The sequence below is a fragment of the Puma concolor genome, chromosome B3 (assembly GCF_028749965.1).
Source record: "Puma concolor isolate L17-30 chromosome B3, mPumCon1.1.hap2, whole genome shotgun sequence".
NCBI classification, from domain to species: domain Eukaryota; kingdom Metazoa; phylum Chordata; class Mammalia; order Carnivora; family Felidae; genus Puma; species Puma concolor.
The window spans coordinates 106218073-106236543 of NC_141672.1; the positions used below are offsets into that span (position 1 = coordinate 106218073).

The following is an 18471-nucleotide window of genomic DNA, read 5'->3' on the forward strand; positions in this document are numbered from 1 at the left end:
TATTAGAAACCCAAACTAAGAAAATTTTAAATATTCATTTAAAAACAATTATATGTTGAATAATATTTTAATGAAATATAACTATTAAAGTTATCTTTAATAGTAAAAAGAGGGGCATTTGCAAATCTCTCTAGTGACTGCCTTAAGACGAGTGGATTCTCATTTCTGCTTCAGTATTCATTCTGATGAAATATCACAGTCTCTGGAAAATTCCACTGTATGCTCACAAGAGAATGAGAATAAAAATGATATATAATGTCTATTATTATGAAAATAGTTCTGACCCCACAAACCCCCTAAAAGGGCCTCCAGAATCCTAGATCACAAATCTTGAGAATCACTGAACTAAAAAATATAAATGAATGTGCTGAGTGCCATCAATATAAAGATATCGTATGGTTTCCTTACATCAAGCCTTAAATTCCATTGTCTCTTCCCCTCCACTCTCTCAATCAGTGGCTCCCAAACAGCATGGGTTTCATTATAGTAGTGAACCTGGAAAGGCACAGAATTATAATAACAGAGTCTTTCAACTTTAACAACATATTTCTATAATCATTAGGAAAAATATTACACAATTAATGTTATATGCCAATCATTTTAACAACATACCTCAAGACACAAAGAATAGCTATAAAGAGGGTACATTTTCCTTTACTCTCTTACTTTACTGCCATAAATAAATTACTTAACAAAAAGTCTTTAAAAAACAGTAACCAACTAAATAATACTACATTATGCATCAACAAGTTAAATGTTAGAATATATTATCTATTCAGACACACACACACACACACACACACACACACACTTGCTGTGGCCATGCACAAACAAGAAAAGTGCACATCTTAATTCTGCAGGTGTAATTTTGAGAAGTTGGCTCTGGAAGTATTAAATGATGTAGTCATACCTCTAATGTCATGTCAGCAGTTGCAGCCATTAGGGAAGTCCAATTTTTAATATTTCCTGAAAACTTAGACTCTGCCAGTAATAAAGGTACAGTTCGATGCCCAAGGCCACATTCTAAGGTAACCTGAACTGACTCTACAACAACAGCACAATTTTCCTCTATAGATAGACAGTGAATGTCTTTGAAATTTTCTGTTATTTCTGTTGCCATGTCAACACCAAGAAACCAAGAGTTATAATCACTAATAGATTTGATGCCCCAAAGATTTTCTGTTTCCTTAGATATATCTTTGGATTCATCTTCTTTTGTCTTTGGAGACAAAGCAGCCATGATCGTCATCACAGTATTCAGAATTATGGGTGAAATCTTTAAAAAAGAAAGCAGAAAAATTTTAAGAATAAATTATTTCTAAATGAGAAGAATATATAACACAAAACGTTAAAAAAAGTTAAAAATTTAAACATATTACATTAATACCTAAGAAAAACAAAAGAGAATACACAAAGCCATATGTCAAGTCAACTAACATCATACCCATGATTTCTGCCCAGGCTACATTGGAATTAAGTAATTAATATTATATGTTAATGTCAAAACCTAAAGTTAAATTGACCAATTTATAATAAAATAGGGTTATATGAAAAGAAAAATGTAGTATAACTGAATTTTTTATTTTTCAACCAGTTGCATTAACTAAACCAAAGTATATGATCCTCATCAAAATATACATACATAGTTTTTATTTTTCTGACTGAAACAAAAAGCCTAAGAATCACCATGGATCCCCTTCCACCTCCCCTAAGTTCTCCAAACTCTACCTCTTATTATCTTTGTATAGTATCTTTGCTCACCTCCTCATTCCTAGCCTTGCACCTTAGTTCTACACTGATAATGCCTACTATGTCCAGTGCTGACTGGACCCTCAGAGTCTACCCTCCACATTTCCACCAGCATTCTTTTCCTCAAACTCAAATCTGGGCAGGCCATTCCTATGCCTAAAATCTTCAATTGCCCCTAACTTTAAGGATGCAGTTCAAATTTCTCTTTAGCTGAGGACACAAAAGTCTTTGTGATGTGATACCAGGGTTTCCCAAAGTGTAAGCAATACTGGGTTAAATAAGTGGGTTCCTTTACTGTTCAGTTCTCACAACCTCTACTTATGTAATTTGCTAAAATGATATGATTACATCACCCAAAGAAGGAAGTAGTATGAGCCTCTTCCCAAACTTACCTGTCCACTAAGTCCCTTCTTCGTCCTTGCCTTATTAATGTCACCTTTAATTAGAGCTCTCAATCTTACAACTCCACCGCACCATTCTCTCCAACCACATGGAATCACCACTCTAAGTCCTTAAAAGGTTTTTCATACCTCTACTTTTGTGCATATTGTCAGTTCTGTCTTGATAACCCTCAGCCTCCCTCTGCTTCTAACCTCCATCAGATTTTCAAAACTCAGTTCAAGTAGCCTCACTTCAAGGCAGATTTCCCTGATGTCGTGGTCTGATCACAGGACCCTTACTTGTGCTCCCAAAAGCACCAGTACAGGCCTCCAGCTCTGAAAGCCAGAATCATTGATTTACTTCTTTCTCTCACATATATCAGTAAGTTCTTTGAAGATATGGACTATGTATCACCAATGCCTTGTATAGACATTTTTCGTACACAAAGTAAGAGCTCAAACAATGCTTGCTGAATGAATAAACAAATAAACTGGTATACAAAGAAAGGGAAAGACAATATTCCCAGTACCGTTTAACCTATTGTCTTAGACTAAGTGCATGCAAATTCAAGACCTTTCCCCCTGAATGACCACCTTAAGTTCTTCAAAAAGTAAATATGTTAACAAAATTCAATCTAAAACTACTGAGCATTTTAAAATATTGAGAGAAAATTGCACTGTTATTTATATGGTAACTCAAATGACATTAGTTTGAGCCTTGGTTTAATCACTATCGGTTATGGTACAGTAAAACTGCTATCAACCACCTCAATATTGCGTCCTTTGGACAGACAGAAAAAGAGATTTGGGGAAGTATTATTCTCTGCCTTTCATTTATAACCAATTATGAGGTCATACTTAAACAATACAAATGCTATGGGAGAACAGAGATTGTTTTTCCAATACTTCAAATATAAGAGATTAATAAAAAGCAAATCCTAATAACTTATTTCTAGCATACATCTGTCATTACAAAAATTTAAAAGCCAGATAAAACATTTAATTATTTAATTATTAAATTCACATTATACCTGAATAAAAGCCTAAAATAACTTACTACAAATAAAGGCAACTTCACTTTTCCATCCCAACTTTCTTCTCTTCCCATCCCATCTCTGCTGTCCCCCAAACCCAATCTCCCCAACACACAAAAAGCAAACATAATGGATAAAAACTATCTCAATCATTTATAGATATTTAAAAGTACTCTTGTTATAAAAAGATAGAAAAAAATTTGCTTTAAAGAAAAATGTCTTTTAATATTAGCAGTATTTACTGTTTGAATATGTAATGTAAGTAGCATAATGTTCTAGTTAGAAGAGACATCAAAAGATTTTGCTAGAAACAAGAATTTTTACCCAAATAATATGATAGGCACTGACCTTAATTATAAATTCTTCAACCATAATGCTTATATTTTGTTTTCCTGAAGCCCACATACATTTTTCCATAAATAAAGAACAAGGCTGTAAGACCTAGTAACAAATAAATAAAATTCACATTTCCTTAGTTAAAATCTGTTAGGTATACGTAGATAATACACACCAGAAATGTCTTACTTAACTGGACATCTTTTTTTAAAATATGTATTTATTTTTGTTAGAGTGTGGGGGTGTGTGTGTGTGTGTGTGTGTGTGTGTGTGTATGTGAGCACGCATGAGCATCAGAGGGGGAGGGGCAGAAAGAGAGACAGAATCCCAAGCAGGTTCCACAAAGTCAGCTCAGAACCCAACTTGGGGCTCGAACTCACAAACCACGAGACTATAACCTGAGCCGAGCCCAAGAGATGGAGGCTTAATGAACTAAGCAACTCAGGGGCCCTTAACTTGAGATCTTTAATGATACCTTATGCCAAAAGCAAAAGACAAATGAAATTAGGTGAGAACTTTTCTTGTGAGGGCTCTTAATTATGACAAATCCATGTACATTGTCAAAGGACTGTAAGCAGTTCTGATCAATTCCTTTATGTCAATTCTTAAGTAAGGATGTACAGTTACTAATACAAGTTTAAAATGTTTCCTTTCAGAACACCTGGGTAGCTCAGTTGGTCAAGCACCTGACTCTTGATTTTAGCTCAGGTCATGATCTTATGGTTCATGAGATCGAGCCCCTTGTAGGGCTCTGCTCTGACAGTGTGGAGCTTTCTTGGTATTCTCTCTTCTTCTCTCTCTGCCCCTCCCCTGCTCATTCTCTCTCTCTCTCTCTCAAAATAAATACATAAACATTAAAAAAAAATAAAATGTCTGCTTCCACTAAAATATCTTTCAAACGATACCCTTTGTAAAATATGCCTTTAAAATATCCATAAAAATGAGGTGAAGACTATGGTAAAGTCTTACATTCACAAAGAAGTACATGAGGAAATGAAATTGTTAATTATTAGTTTTTATGACAACTAAATAACTTGAAATTGTTATTTTAAACAAAGAGTTCTGGGGTAGCTGGATGGCTCAGTCAGTTAAGTGTCCAACTTCGACTCAGGTCATAATCTCAAAGTTCATGGGTTTGAGCCCTGCATCAGGCTCTGCGCTGACAGCTCAAAGCCTGGAGCCTGCCTCAGAGTCTGTGTCTCTCCCTCTCCCTGCCCCTCCCCCATATATGCATGCACATGCATTCTCTCTCTCTCTCTCTCTCTGTCCCTCCCTCTCAGTCTCTCTAAAATAAACATTAAAAAAATAAAGTTTTGTTAACACATTAGAAAAAGACTGTGGTAAGGTACATAAATGAACAGTTTCCCTATGATGAACACGAAGTCAGTCTTGAATATCATATAAGGTGCTTATAAAAACAAATTTCCAATCTGTAAACCCAATGACTTACTTAAAACTATTAAGCTTATATTTGTAAATAAATTTACTTATACTATATATATATATATATATAACATATATATATAACATATATATACATATATATGTATCACATATATATAACATATATATACATATATATATATATATCATTAAAGAAATAAGTAAACTAACCTTACACCTCAATTGAATAAGGAAACTAACCTTACACCTCAACTCAATGGAGGAATTAGTATTGTATTACTTACATTTAAAAAAAAAAAATTAGGAAAAGCTTTTCCTGGAGTAATCAATTAATTATAAGCTTTCTGTGACATGCCAAAAGATGATCCTGCTCAAGAATGCTTCATGATAAAGTACAGACTAAGTCTAATGTTGCATTTCTTTATGTAAGCCACTTGGTCATAAATTTTCCTAATTTAATACTGCAAATGAGTCATATAATACAATGAATCCTCTTTAATGTAAAATTCTCAATTTAACATTTAAAACTTATGGGTATGGCAATCAATTAACTAAAATATTTTTTAAACAATAAATTGAACACCTAACTGAAGTTAACTTTTTTTTTTAATGTTTGAGAGAGAGAGACAGACAGACAGAGCACAGCAGGGGAGGGGCAGAGAGAGAGGGAGACACAGAATCCGAAGCAGGCTCTAGGCTCTGAACTGTCAGCACAGAGCCCGATGCTGGGCTTGAACTCACGAACTGTGAGATCATGACCTGAGGTGAAGTCAGACGCTTAACCAACTGAGCCACCCAGGTGCCCATGAAGTTAACTTTTAATACAGCAAAAACAATCTCTGGTCACGTGACTTCAATGCTGATTTGTACTAAAATTCAACTACTGTTCCACAAAAGATGGTACAATGAAAGGAAAAAGTTTAAAGGCAGCTCCCAGTTCTGCCAATGGCAGCATGGCTGAATCATTTAACATCTTCGGAACTCAACCTTAACTTTAAACCTCAAATTTGTAGTAAATAATCTCTGAAGTTTTACAGAGCTCTCACATTCTAGGATTCTACGAATCCACCATTTCTGCCAATCTTCAATCCGTGCTTAGAATATAAGGCAATCTTACTGTAGTAATGTTTCTTCCTCTTTTTTCTCTGAGAAAAGGGCAAGCAAGGACTTTAAGATCTCTCACAGAAGCTTCCATCATCTGTTCAAGTTTGGAGGTTGACATAGACAGGTTACACTGGAATGAGGCTGTCAGAGCAGGAGCATCAGCCTTTGTCAGATTGGCAACAAATACCACTTCTGGATCTGTGATCTTGGCCTTTAAAGTCATATTTGGTCTTACAGAGTCATCTGAAAAAACAAAAAAAGCAACCAAAAAATATGTCACAAAATATATCTTGTCACTTGAGTATATACTATCTATAAGTTGCTAGGTTGTTTCTAATATCTTGCTATATGGGATATGGCAGAATTAACCGTAGTTGACGAATACTAATGATAAATTATTAACAAATGCTGATTGTGCGGGATAATGCAATCTGATCTCTGACACAACATCATTTCCACTTTGACCTAGCAAGAATAATCTCGTTTTGAAGTTGGTTTTGTCTGAATTAAGGTGTGTGCACATATGAACACATGAATGTGTTTTATGTTACATTGCAGAGACAGGAGGGGAAAACAGGAGAGGGTAATAACAGGAAGAGGATAAGAGACTCTGATAAAGTTGACTCTGACTTCACTATAAAACACATAATCAGTGTCCTACAATCTATAGGATTAATACATTAACTATGTATATGAATATAGAGATATATAATTACTGTTTAGGAAAGGTAAATGAAAAAATAAAATTCTGACCTTGCCAGTGAATGGTATTTTCCAATCTTGCTGAATTATGCATTAGAAAGATAAATGCCTGACCTGAGACAATTATAATTTAACAAAGAAAATCACTGATCTACTTGGTAATGCTAGAGTAATTTATAGAGCAGGGAAGTGACTTCGGTGTACATCAAGACCAGACATTTGCACACACTCCCCTTAGTTTAAGGTGTTTATGGTGATGTCCAGGGGCATCATGCTGGGTGGTCCAATATCACCTTCTGCCTCTATCTGTTCAACTGCTTCAATGGATATAATTCTTCCATATATTTTCTCTGAATAAAAGACTGCCCTTCTATAAGACAGTCTCCCAACCAAAGACCCAGATTAACTCCCTCTATTTTTGGGTAAGTAAAGAAATGTTAATGGCAGAGTTGGAACCAGAACAGGGGTTTCCTAGCCCCTAATCCAATATATATTTCTATTCTACCTCTTAAAAATTTATGCTTACTAAAAGTTTTCCACAGTATATATTTAAATTGGAAAGAGTATTTTACTTTCTTGAATTGTCCATTCATCTTTTTTCTTGTAATCTTTGTTAAAATATACAACAAGCTGTCATCTACAACAGATAAATTCTACTAACCTTTCTCCATCTTGATTTTTGCTGTGGCTGTCTGTCGTAGTGGAATCTGTGCTTCTTTTGCCATATTTTCTGAATTCTGAGACACAGCTTTGATAAAGAAATCTGCCACAGTCATCAGAAACTCCACGCTGGCACATACATACAGCTTGTCAAGAACAGCATCAACATGACTTCCATTTTTGCTTTGTTTGTAACTTATATCAATCATAGAACTGTTGTCATCTTGATCATTCCTTTTATCAATCATTCTAAAAAATATATACATTATTTTATTCTTGCAAAAATAATTTAAAAGATGAAAAATTTCCTATACACCTTAATAGTCTTTGTTTCACCTTTGAGTTTTTAATCTGAACAGAAAACAGGTCAACGTTAACTGGGGTCTAATCAGCTAATTAGGAACTAGGACATAGTCTCCTAATCTCTATAGCAAGATCCATGTTTTTAAGCAATTACAGATTATTTTATAATTATAATACAGTAGCAGGAAAATAAATGAATGACTACTAAAAGGAATTAACAAAACACATTAATGTGGTCCCACAAAATTTAAAGGTTAATCTCTTTACATTAGTTTACAAAATAAAACCTCCCTGAACAAATTTATCTCCAAAGATCATCCTATATAATTTGAATCCAAAAGTATTCAATCCAATTCAAATCAGCCAGTGTTTATCAAGTGTCTGCAGTGATAGGTGCCACATATCCTCACACATGCTGGGAAGAACAGGTTACCAAACAGATGATGGCCTTACCCTTGCCTATATAGTAGCGGACAGCTACCGCAAACACGAAATTTGCAAACTAGAAAACCTGGTTGCATGATAGCACTCTTTCCTCATTTATTCATCTCTAGGAAACACAAAGAGCTCAGAAGTATCCAGTATGTATTCAATGGAGCCCCTGGTTAGGGAGCAGCATAGTTTTTCTCCAAAGAACATCAAGGGCAAAAAGAGTATGTCTCAATATTTGAGAAAGGAATAAATATATAATTAGAATATTAAAGTTACATTATTTCCCACTTTACAGGAGGCTAATATAAACTAATGTTTAAGTACTGGCTTGATAATGTGAAAATGCTAGGGATTACATTTCTAGTAAAACTTGGAAAAAATTTCAGAATAGTGGTTTAAAATATACAGACAAAACAAGTAAGACAAAGAAAAGATCAGAAACTTTCAGGCTTTTTTTTGGAAGAAAAAAAAAAAGAACCTGCCTTTTGGGGACAATTTAGAAAACTATGTTACCAACAAACCACCCTATGTGAATTTCATTATTAAAATTCTTACATTCTCTTAGTTCCTGCTTTTAAGACAGTACTCCATTTTATTATTAAATTTCCCTTTAATTCAAATTTCATAGGAACTGAATCTGATATTAGCACTATTTATTGATGCACTTCAAATTGAAGTATGACCAAAGATCTCTTTTGATAATCCCAAGCCTAGCAACCAAATGTCAGGTATAATGTCAGCCTTAAATAACGTACAGCAAGTTCAGAGATGACAAACCTTGATGTTGCTCTCTCAATGCCTTCTCTGAGATCGTCAAGTGTGCATGTCTTAAGTTTAAGGCTAACATTCATTGAGCCATCCTTAAACATCTTCCCTACAGAGGCCATAAGATGTAGTCTGAGTTCACCAAGCCGGAAACTGTCATTGTGAAATGAAAGTTTGGATTCCTGTGGTGTATTTTCAAGCAAAAGAATCAGTATCTCTAAATATTATGTAATGACTTTTAAACACATTTCTTAACTCAGAGACAAAAGGCAAACTGATACAACAAAATTTAGAAGCATGGGTGTTAAAACACAAGAATAAAACAGAATAATACATGTGTTTGTAAGTGTATATGTACATATAAAAAATACATGTGTTGACATTCAACAATGGTTAATATATAAAAATTTATCTCACAGTTCAATGCAAATAAAGATATTCAGGAAATGTTTTTGTCAATCAGTCTAACTAATAAATATTTAATTAAGTCTTCTGTTAAAAACAAAAACAAAAACAAAAAACAAAAAACACCGTGAAAGGAACTATGGGGTTTATGAGAAAGGATAAAATATAGTAGGTGATCTCAGCAAGCTTATACCCTAATAAATATAGAAAATAGAAACACACTATAACAAACATGACAAGGAGATGCTGTAGACTGTAAATGATCAAAGACTGACATGTAGACACTTATTTATTCATATTTAATCCCCCCATATTCCACAAAGAATATTAAGTGATTAGGTAAAGAGTACAAATAGCAAAACTCAGAAGGTCAAAGAGATCAGTGGTGGGCTCAGAAAAATTCAGAAAGAAGATGATAACTGAACTGAGCCTCAGAGACTAAGCGGGATCAGATGGGGTAAGAGGAAGGAGAAGACATTCCAGATGCGGAAAAAAACACGAGTAAACAATTCAGAGATGCTATAAGGGTACAAGGTACTAGCTGCTTAAGTTTGAATATTTCAATTAAAGAATGGTAGGGAATGAGGGGTGGGAAGAAATACAGGGGCCTAATGAGGTCCCACTTCCCAAACTAAAGATTTAAACTTTCATTAACAGGTAAAAGGATCTCAATCTTTAATTGTAACACATTCTGCAAATTCTAAAGGTATGCCCACATCCTGCAAATTCTACATCTAAAGGTATGTAACACATCCTGCAAATTCTAAAGGTTAAATATACAACCACCCCCCAAAAAGAAGGAAAAAACAAAACAAAACAACTAACAAAAATCTCTTTAGGAAAGTGAAGTCCTAATTGCTCACTATAGACAATGGCATTGATATAAGAGGTATTGGTGATGTGCAATTCCTGGTACATTGGTTATAACTACATCCATCACTCAAGACGGTACATTGTATGCATGTGGGTCAGACATTGACATTATTAATGGCAAATTTGGAATGTAAGTTATAAAAATGTAAATAATTCACAAGCTTCTGGTCTGTAACTATGAACAGAAATGACCTGTGACACACCTACTGATCACAATATACTAGTACAGCTACTAATGTAAACAATTTGGAGTGACTGAACTTTTTTTAATAAGGTACAATTCAGACAACCTAATACCGAATGTTTTTTAGTAGAGTAAAAAGTTATAAACGGCTACATGAAATTCATTTAGGAAAGTGAACTTGTGCCAATGTCTGGTATGGATGAGAGGAAAAAGAGCAACGAACAAGGAAGCCATTACAGTAAGGGTAAGCTAAGAAGTTTCAAATAAAGTAGCAGTGAGAAGTATCAGGAAAGAACAAAGCAAAAAATGGCAATACTCAGTGTCGAATGAATAAAGGTCAAATAAAGAAGGAAGTAAAAGAAAATATCAACATTCTAAGGCTGGGGCACCAGTAGAATGATGGTACCTTAAGTGCAATGAAGAATACATTTAACTATTCATTTCCCATAGGTCATGTTTTTTATTTTTTCATTAACATTAAACATTAGAAATGAAAGTAGTTTACTGCATAAATGACAGACACTAGCCCAAGGCTCAAGAGCAATATGAATAACTTAGATAACAATTTGAAACATAAGATAACATGAATGGACAATAACAACAGACATAATCAATGCAAATTGTGGGTATTATAATATGATGTATTTATTATGAGTATTATGATATTATGTAATTGATATAATAAAATTATTTATTGAAGATACTATCTATATAACAACAAATAGCTTTCTAAAATAGCACTGGTACATTAATTACTTCAAATCATGGCACTATACTTGGTTCTTGTATCCACTAATCGGTATCAATACAAATCTATTACATATAAAATTTATTTAATAGAAACATAATTAATGCTTTTATATCCTGGATAATCATGAATTTTAAAAGAATCCTCCAAGGTTCCAAAGCCACTACTAAATTATTCTTATACAGCTATATATGTACACATTTATAGCTATGTAACAAAATTACACATATAATTAATTACTCACATATAAAATTCTTCTACTAGAGATGGACCTAAGTAGTTCAGGGCTAATGTTACCAAAAGAAGTAAAAATTTTTCCTTAGCTGAGTAAGATTAGAAATACTAACAAAGTGAAGACAGAGCAAGACCAATGGATATTCTGTAGGCCAAATAAGAGTTTAATAGACATATTTATTTTTTAATTAATTTTTTAATTCAAATGAAAAAATGCCAATGTTTTAAAATTAAATATCAATAACTGAAGATGTATTTCTAAATAAATTTACTACATACCTGGTTTATATCATTGTTATAAAGGACAATGGAAAGAGATTCAAAGTGAAAGTCAAATTGGAGAGTGACATTTTGGTCCACAGAAAGCTTTGAGTCTGTCATATCTTGTTCTGATGGTTCAAACATAAGAATGAAAATTAAAAAGCTTTAAGTAGGTACATTATTTTACACTTATTTAAAAAGCAAAGATGATAACCTATTATTCTAAATATGTATCATACTTTTTAGGATTCTTTAAATCATATTATGAGAATTAATTAAAATGGCAATGATTTATTCTATATATATTTAGTATAGGGAAAAATGACAGAGGGAGACCATCTACATTTTAAAAGAAGCAACAAAAAAGAAGGGGTCTTGGAGAGTATCCAGATTTTTTTAAAGCCCCCCAGAGCAGGACTGTTCATCATAGAGTAATTTACAATTATCAAAGCATTTAACCTAAATGGTTATAAGCCAGTGTTAAGAGATTATGAAATTAGAGGCAGAGAAAAATAAAATATTTTGTCCTAGAACAGACTAGTCAATAATAGATCCTCTGCTAGCATAATGTAATTCTCGCTATCTTTAATTACCTATACCACCCAGCTCATTACATTTACAAGAACAGAATATAATTCAAGAGCAGAGACAAACAGTGCTCAAATAAAATATGGGCCAGGGAGCCTTTGGAATTCTGGGGGAAAAGAGATTTCAAGAAGCAATTTAGTCCTTTCCCTCATCTTTAGGCAAAAACGTTTTAGACAATAAAAACAGATACTGTTTTCAATCACTCTTAGAAACTGATTTTATCAACTCTTTTGGAGATGGATTCTATCCTTTGATCATTTATAGGGAAATGCTCTTACAAGATACTGGAAGAGCAAACACTGCATAACTTTAACCACATAAAGGCTTCGCCATGTTGGAAAATGCTAGGGTTTTTTCCCTTCACTTTTCCTGAAAGTAATTCATATTCCCATCTCCACCATCTTTGCAGCTTTCTGAATTCACAACTTTTCCCAAGGACCATGTTAACCATATAGCCAGAGCCAAAGACACAAATTGACCACAGCTGAACATAATGAGCTCCTGATTTAATCACATACAGCCTACCTGCTGTTTTTAATCATCTGCACATAGTTCCGGTCTAACCACAGCAATAGCCTGCTTATCTAGTGTTTGTCTGGACTGTACTGGAGCATACTCCCAGTCTGGGGAGAAGATGCTCACCTCACCAACCCCATGTAACACTAACTATCCACCTGAAACAAAAACCTTTTCTGCACACAACTCTAGTCATTTATTTTGCAATTTCAAAACACACTGGGCCTAAATACAGGAGAAGCAATGTTAATGATATTATTAACTGACACTTTTATGTACTGCTTTCTTAAGTAATAGCTGATGATCTGAGCATTCATTATAAAAGCACAGCAGTCTGGGGCCATTCAACAGAAGGGGAAGCCATGGAAATATTAACCTAGTTACAGTCTAATAAAACATACGTTCACATAAATGACTTTAAATGATGAAAAAAGTAAAATTATGTTTTATATAACTATCTTGAGCAAGAATGACACTTTTCTTTTATAAAAATTATCCTTTAAAAATGGATGAATTTAAAAGGCTCAGTGCTTTTAAATGATTCCACTGTAATAATCCAGAAAATTCCCTTATGCATGTGACTGTATTATTCTCTAATAAAGCCAGATTAGTAAAGCTGTTTTTGTACCAGAAGACCTTCCTTTCTCTTGGGCCAGTCATTTGAGTAGGATACTGAGGCCCTTTTTTCTCTTGATAATTTTGAACCTTGCCATGCTACATGCCTAATTTGCTATTTCTCAAGGTACACCACCTCCGTGGCTCCTAAACTCAGCAAATTCAGCTGTTAGAAGTAAAGGGCAAACATGTATCCTGCAAACAATAGGTGGCCCCTCCCCTTATGGAAGACAATGAGCATACCTCCTTCCCTTGGGAGCTCCAAGGCAGCCCCAGGCCCCCTACCAGCCAATTTTCCACAGTAAATAATACAGTATTGAAACAGTTCATAACACATTGTGCTAGACAACTAAAAATACCACTATACATAAATACAGCATTAACACTAATTTTCCTCCATAATCAAAGCAAAAATCTTCATTAATTTATACCTTTGAGGTGGTCAGGCCCACCCAGAACATCTTTTCTTACTCTTATAGCCTCCTGGGTAGACTGTGTAGGGCTTGGCTGTGAAGAAGCTTCTCCAAGATTTTCCAGCAAAATTTTCATTAAAACTGTTAAGTCAACTTCACTGAGAGCAACCTAGAAAGCAACAATAAATTGTTAATATATAAGTAATAAAAAAGCAGAATATCATATCCATGTCTCAGTTTACAGTTCCTCAAATTCAATGTTCACCTAAGCAAAAAAAAAAAAAAAAAAAAAAAGAGTTGGGACAGTAAATACAGGAAACAAGTGTTTCATTGTATAGTAGGAGACATTATTGTTGTGTAAAGCACCCTTCTGTCTGATCCCACGCCCAAGCACCTGCCTATGTCATTCTTCTTCCCGGTCTGTTCCTATCTTTCTTCTACTGTTCCTGGACCTGTGCTTCTCTCTCCTCTCCTTCTCTCCCCATCGCCACTCTGACTCTCTCTCTTCTCACCCAGTATCAGCTCCCTCCTCCACTTCACTCCCATCCAAACTTAATACAGGAAGAGTGTTGTTCAGTTTCTAGTCTCTACCAAGAAGTAAAAAGATACTCTCCTGCAATGGAGCTCTTATTCCCTGTAAATATGCATCTGGACATACCTAAGATATTTGTGCAACTTATCAAGAATAATGCCACTTAGAACAGTAAGTAATGCATCACGAAGAATTTTTTAAAACAAAAACACAGAGCAGAAAAGGAGCATCTTGTTGATCTCCCACCTTTACAAAAGGGAATGTGTGACAAAGGAAGGAAGGAAGGAAGAAACAAACAAACAAACAAAGTAAGTAAGTGATGGGGTGCCTGGGTGGCTAAGCCAGTTAAGCAGCTGCCCTTGGCTCAGGTCATGATATCACAGTTGATGAGTTTGAGCCTTGCATCCGGTTCTGTGCTGACAGCTCAGAGCCTGGAGCCTGCTCCAGATTCTGTCTCCTTCTTTCTCTGCCCCTCTACCACTCACACTCTGTCTCTCTCTCTCTCAAAAGCAAATAAACATTAAAAATTTTTAAAGAAAAAGAAAGCGAGAGAGAGAAAAAAAGAAAAAGAAAAAGAAATGAAGAAGCAAAGAGGGAGGGAGAGAGTTTTTGAGTCAGGCAGCACTGTATCAATGCTACCACTTTCTGGCTGTGCTATTTGCCAAGTTTCTTAGCCTCCTTAACTCAGGTTTCTTAATCTTTAAAAAAGAAATAATACCATCTTCCTCCTAGCTGCCTGCAAAACATGAAGTAGCTAGAACAAAGTTGCTACTGGCTGCCAAGAACCATTAAACCTTTTAATCTTTCTATCTTTTGTACATTTTCCCTACACATATAGCGGTCCAAAAGACTGTTCCAAATACTTAAACACAACTTCACACAGGCATGCATGCATTCACAGCACCTTCTCCTCTGAATACCACAGAATACTTTGTTCCCCAAATACTGGCCCTTATTGACAGAAAAAGTGCCTGACCCCAGCCTAAATGAAAATGGGGAGATACTTTAGCATGAGATAATAACCAACGATTTCTTGTTTGCTCCAAGAAAATAGATGTCACTTTAACTCCCCAGAACTTCCCTGTGTATTCATTCCCACGTGTGATACCAACCAAGATATTACAACTACCTGGAAAGCAGTGAACTTCACCATCCCCTCTGGTTTGCTGTGGCTGAAACCCTTCCGTAAGCGTGAATGACAATTTGAGACAAGGCCCCACAGTTGTTTAAGAACTGTCAAACTGATTTACTCAACCCACTGATGTCACCTACCTGATACCCTTTCTTAACTACACCCAGAAAAAGTACAGACTCACACCAATGAGGGGGTGTTCTCAGAGGCCTGGATTGCTGACACATCAGGTAGTGGAAACTGTACCCACTAAGGCTGCATCTTGATTTAACAGACGTCCTTTTAGTTAAAGTGATGATCACACGTTGATGTTAAAATGCTGGATCTGTTACTTTTTGTCTTTCTTTTGAAATACTTCCAGCATAAAGGAAAAGCAGAGAGAATACAATAATCCTCCCCAGTGTACCTATCATCTAGCTTTGTCAAATCTTACAGTTTCCCACATTTCCTTTAGATCTTGTTCCTCCATTATAGATATGGTTGAAGACCTATGTTTACTTCTATGAGACTCCATCCCAGCTACACTCCTTTTCAGCGAGACACTATCCTGAATTAGAGAATTATTCTTCCCATGAATGTTTTCTTATATTTACCACTATTGAATTCCCTACAAACAATTCACACACACACACACAACGCAAACACACACACAGCAATGTCTATTGTTTGTTATAAAATTTGAAATAATATAGAATTGTACTCTCATTTTGCAACTCAATTTTTCTACTTTTATGTTTAAGGTATACCCATTTTGTTTCATATAGTTCTAGCTCACTCACCTTATCTGCTTTATACTGCCCATAATATGAATATACTGTCCCTTAGTCCATATTCTCCTACTGACAGAAATACAGGTTTTACTTTTGCTTTCAGCAAACCTAGAACCACACAATCCTTGAAAGCAAGGGGAAAAGGTCAGATATTAGCCCTGAGATCTAATCTCTTAACAGCAAGGGAGAAGCTGAGAGTTGCATACTCTGAAATAGAGAAATCTTTATGAATAAATACCCTAAAGAGACACTCTTCCCTTATATTATATCCACTCATAACTACACAAAGGACCCTTCATCCCTACAACAAACTTCAGTTTTAACTTCTTCCTGAGTAGAACTCTTTGACCTTTCTGTTTTATCTTAGAACTAACTCTGAAGTAATCACAGGTATCAAAAACTTCTAAACTACTAAATTTTTATTTGTTTTTCACACACTCGGTTTAGTCACTCTCGGTCCTCCCCTATACCCTACTGCTTGTCTTCAGTGGTCTCACAAACATGCACAGGAGAACCACAGGACTCCTACACTTCCATTACCACCTTTGACCAATACCATCTCTCCCAGTGAGTCAACATGGAAACCTATAATCACACTATTATAAACAATGCTGTATTTATAGGTTACCAAATGTACACATTCATCTATTTAAAATGTCCACTTTTCGGGGTGCCTGGGTGGCTTACTGGTTAAGCGTCTAACTCTTGGTTTTGGCTCGGGTCAGCATCTCACAGTTCATGGGTTTGAGCCCCATGCTTCAGTGCGGAGCCTGCTTAGGATTCTCTCTCCCTTTCTCTCTCTCTGTCCCTCTCTCACACACACACTGTCTCTCTAAATAAATAAATAAATAAACTTTTTTAAAAAGTTCACTTTTTTTTTAATGTTTATTTATTTATTTTTGAGTGAGCGAGCAAGTGTGAGTGGGGGAGAGGCAGAGAGAGAGAGAGGGAAATGCAGAATCTGAAGCAGGATCCAGGCTCTGAGGTGTCAGCACAGAGCCCAACATGGGGCTCAAACTCAAGAACCATGAGATGATACACTGAGCCGAAGTTGGATGCTTAACTGACCGAGTCACCCATGTGCCACGTAAGTTCTATTTTTGAATTAAAAGAGTGCTTTTAAACATTAAGAATACTCCTATGGTATTTTGAATGTGGTATTTAAATCTTACTTTATACTGGCTTACAATTCAAGTGCCTTAAAACTGTAACAGACCTTTCCAAAATGACTAATAATATGTTCAGTAAACTCTAGTAGGTTTTATCTCGGACTTCTTGCTGGCTTTACCAGGTATGTGACTAAAGTGAAATAAAAAAAAGTCAGAGAATTAGGATGACTTCATTTTCAGTTAACAAATACTCCCATTTAAGGCATCACCACTTTTTTTTTAATGTTTATTTATTTATTTTGAGAGAGAGAGAGACAGAAAGAGAGAACGAGCGAGTGAGCAAGCAGGGCAGGGGCAGAGAGAGACATAGAATCTGAAGCAGCCTCCAGGTTCTGAGCTGTCAGCACAGAGCCTGACGCGGGGGGCTCAAACCCATGAACCATGAGATCATGACCTGAGCTAAAATCAGAGGCTTAACTGACTGAGCCACTCAGGCGTCCCAAGGCATTACCACTTCTGATGTACACTAGAACTGGACTGTGATCAATGCTAAAAGCCTACTCACAATTTTCACATAATGTATACATACACTTACCAACATAGGTTTTAGCTTTCCTTTTATCTCCATCCCTGGAATCTGCGTATACCATGCTGCTGCTAAATTTCGTTGTATGGACAATAGCATGTTGACTGGTTTTAAAATTTCAATGTCATGTTGTGGCAAGCCAGACTGCAAAATAGTTCTGAAAGATGAACAAGAATTTGTTTTGTATTTTTTAAATTTACATTTTAAAATGAAGACTATCATATTGTGTAATAGTTTCCAGTTTTCCTGGATACTGAAGGCTGCTATCAGAATTCTTCTAGAACATGCTTCTTTTCACAAATCAATCCAAATCAGAAGAAATCAAGAGCTTTCTAAAATAAAATCTAGGCAAGGCTGATTCCAAAGACAAAGAGTATGACTATTAAACTATTTATTATCTTCCACAAAGACTATTCAATATTAGCAACTAGTACAATGTTATACAAACAAATGTTTAACATCCTCATAAAAAAGGCAAAGAAACTCTACATAATCCTTAGTTTTGTGTTATTGGTACTTCTCCAAACTCAAAGGGAAAAACTCACCAAACCTACACATTAAACAAACATATGGTGAATAGTCATTTCAAGCATGACTGCCAACAACCATTTGCACAACCAAATGAATGACTCTTGT

At 35.2% G+C, this 18471-nt stretch overlaps 1 protein-coding gene across 5 annotated transcripts in view; it reads right to left on the reverse strand.

Annotated features, from left to right (window-relative positions):
* VPS13C (vacuolar protein sorting 13 homolog C) overlaps positions 1 to 18471 on the reverse strand; it is a 197697-nt gene that overhangs the window by 54786 nt on the left and 124440 nt on the right. For all 5 annotated transcript variants that reach the window (XR_015252691.1, XR_015252690.1, XR_015252692.1 and 2 more), the window contains 9 exons: positions 17845 to 17992; positions 13725 to 13875; positions 11593 to 11702; positions 8882 to 9051; positions 7371 to 7618; positions 6021 to 6250; positions 3512 to 3604; positions 911 to 1276; positions 409 to 495 (listed from right to left, as the gene is read on the reverse strand). Coding sequence is in view for 2 of the 5 variants with exons in the window: in XM_086710843.1 (XP_086566969.1) it covers positions 409 to 495; positions 911 to 1276; positions 3512 to 3604; positions 6021 to 6250; positions 7371 to 7618; positions 8882 to 9051; positions 11593 to 11702; positions 13725 to 13875; positions 17845 to 17992 (1603 nt within the window). In the remaining 3 variants the exon portion in view is untranslated. The remainder of the gene's footprint in view (positions 1 to 408; positions 496 to 910; positions 1277 to 3511; positions 3605 to 6020; positions 6251 to 7370; positions 7619 to 8881; positions 9052 to 11592; positions 11703 to 13724; positions 13876 to 17844; positions 17993 to 18471) is intronic.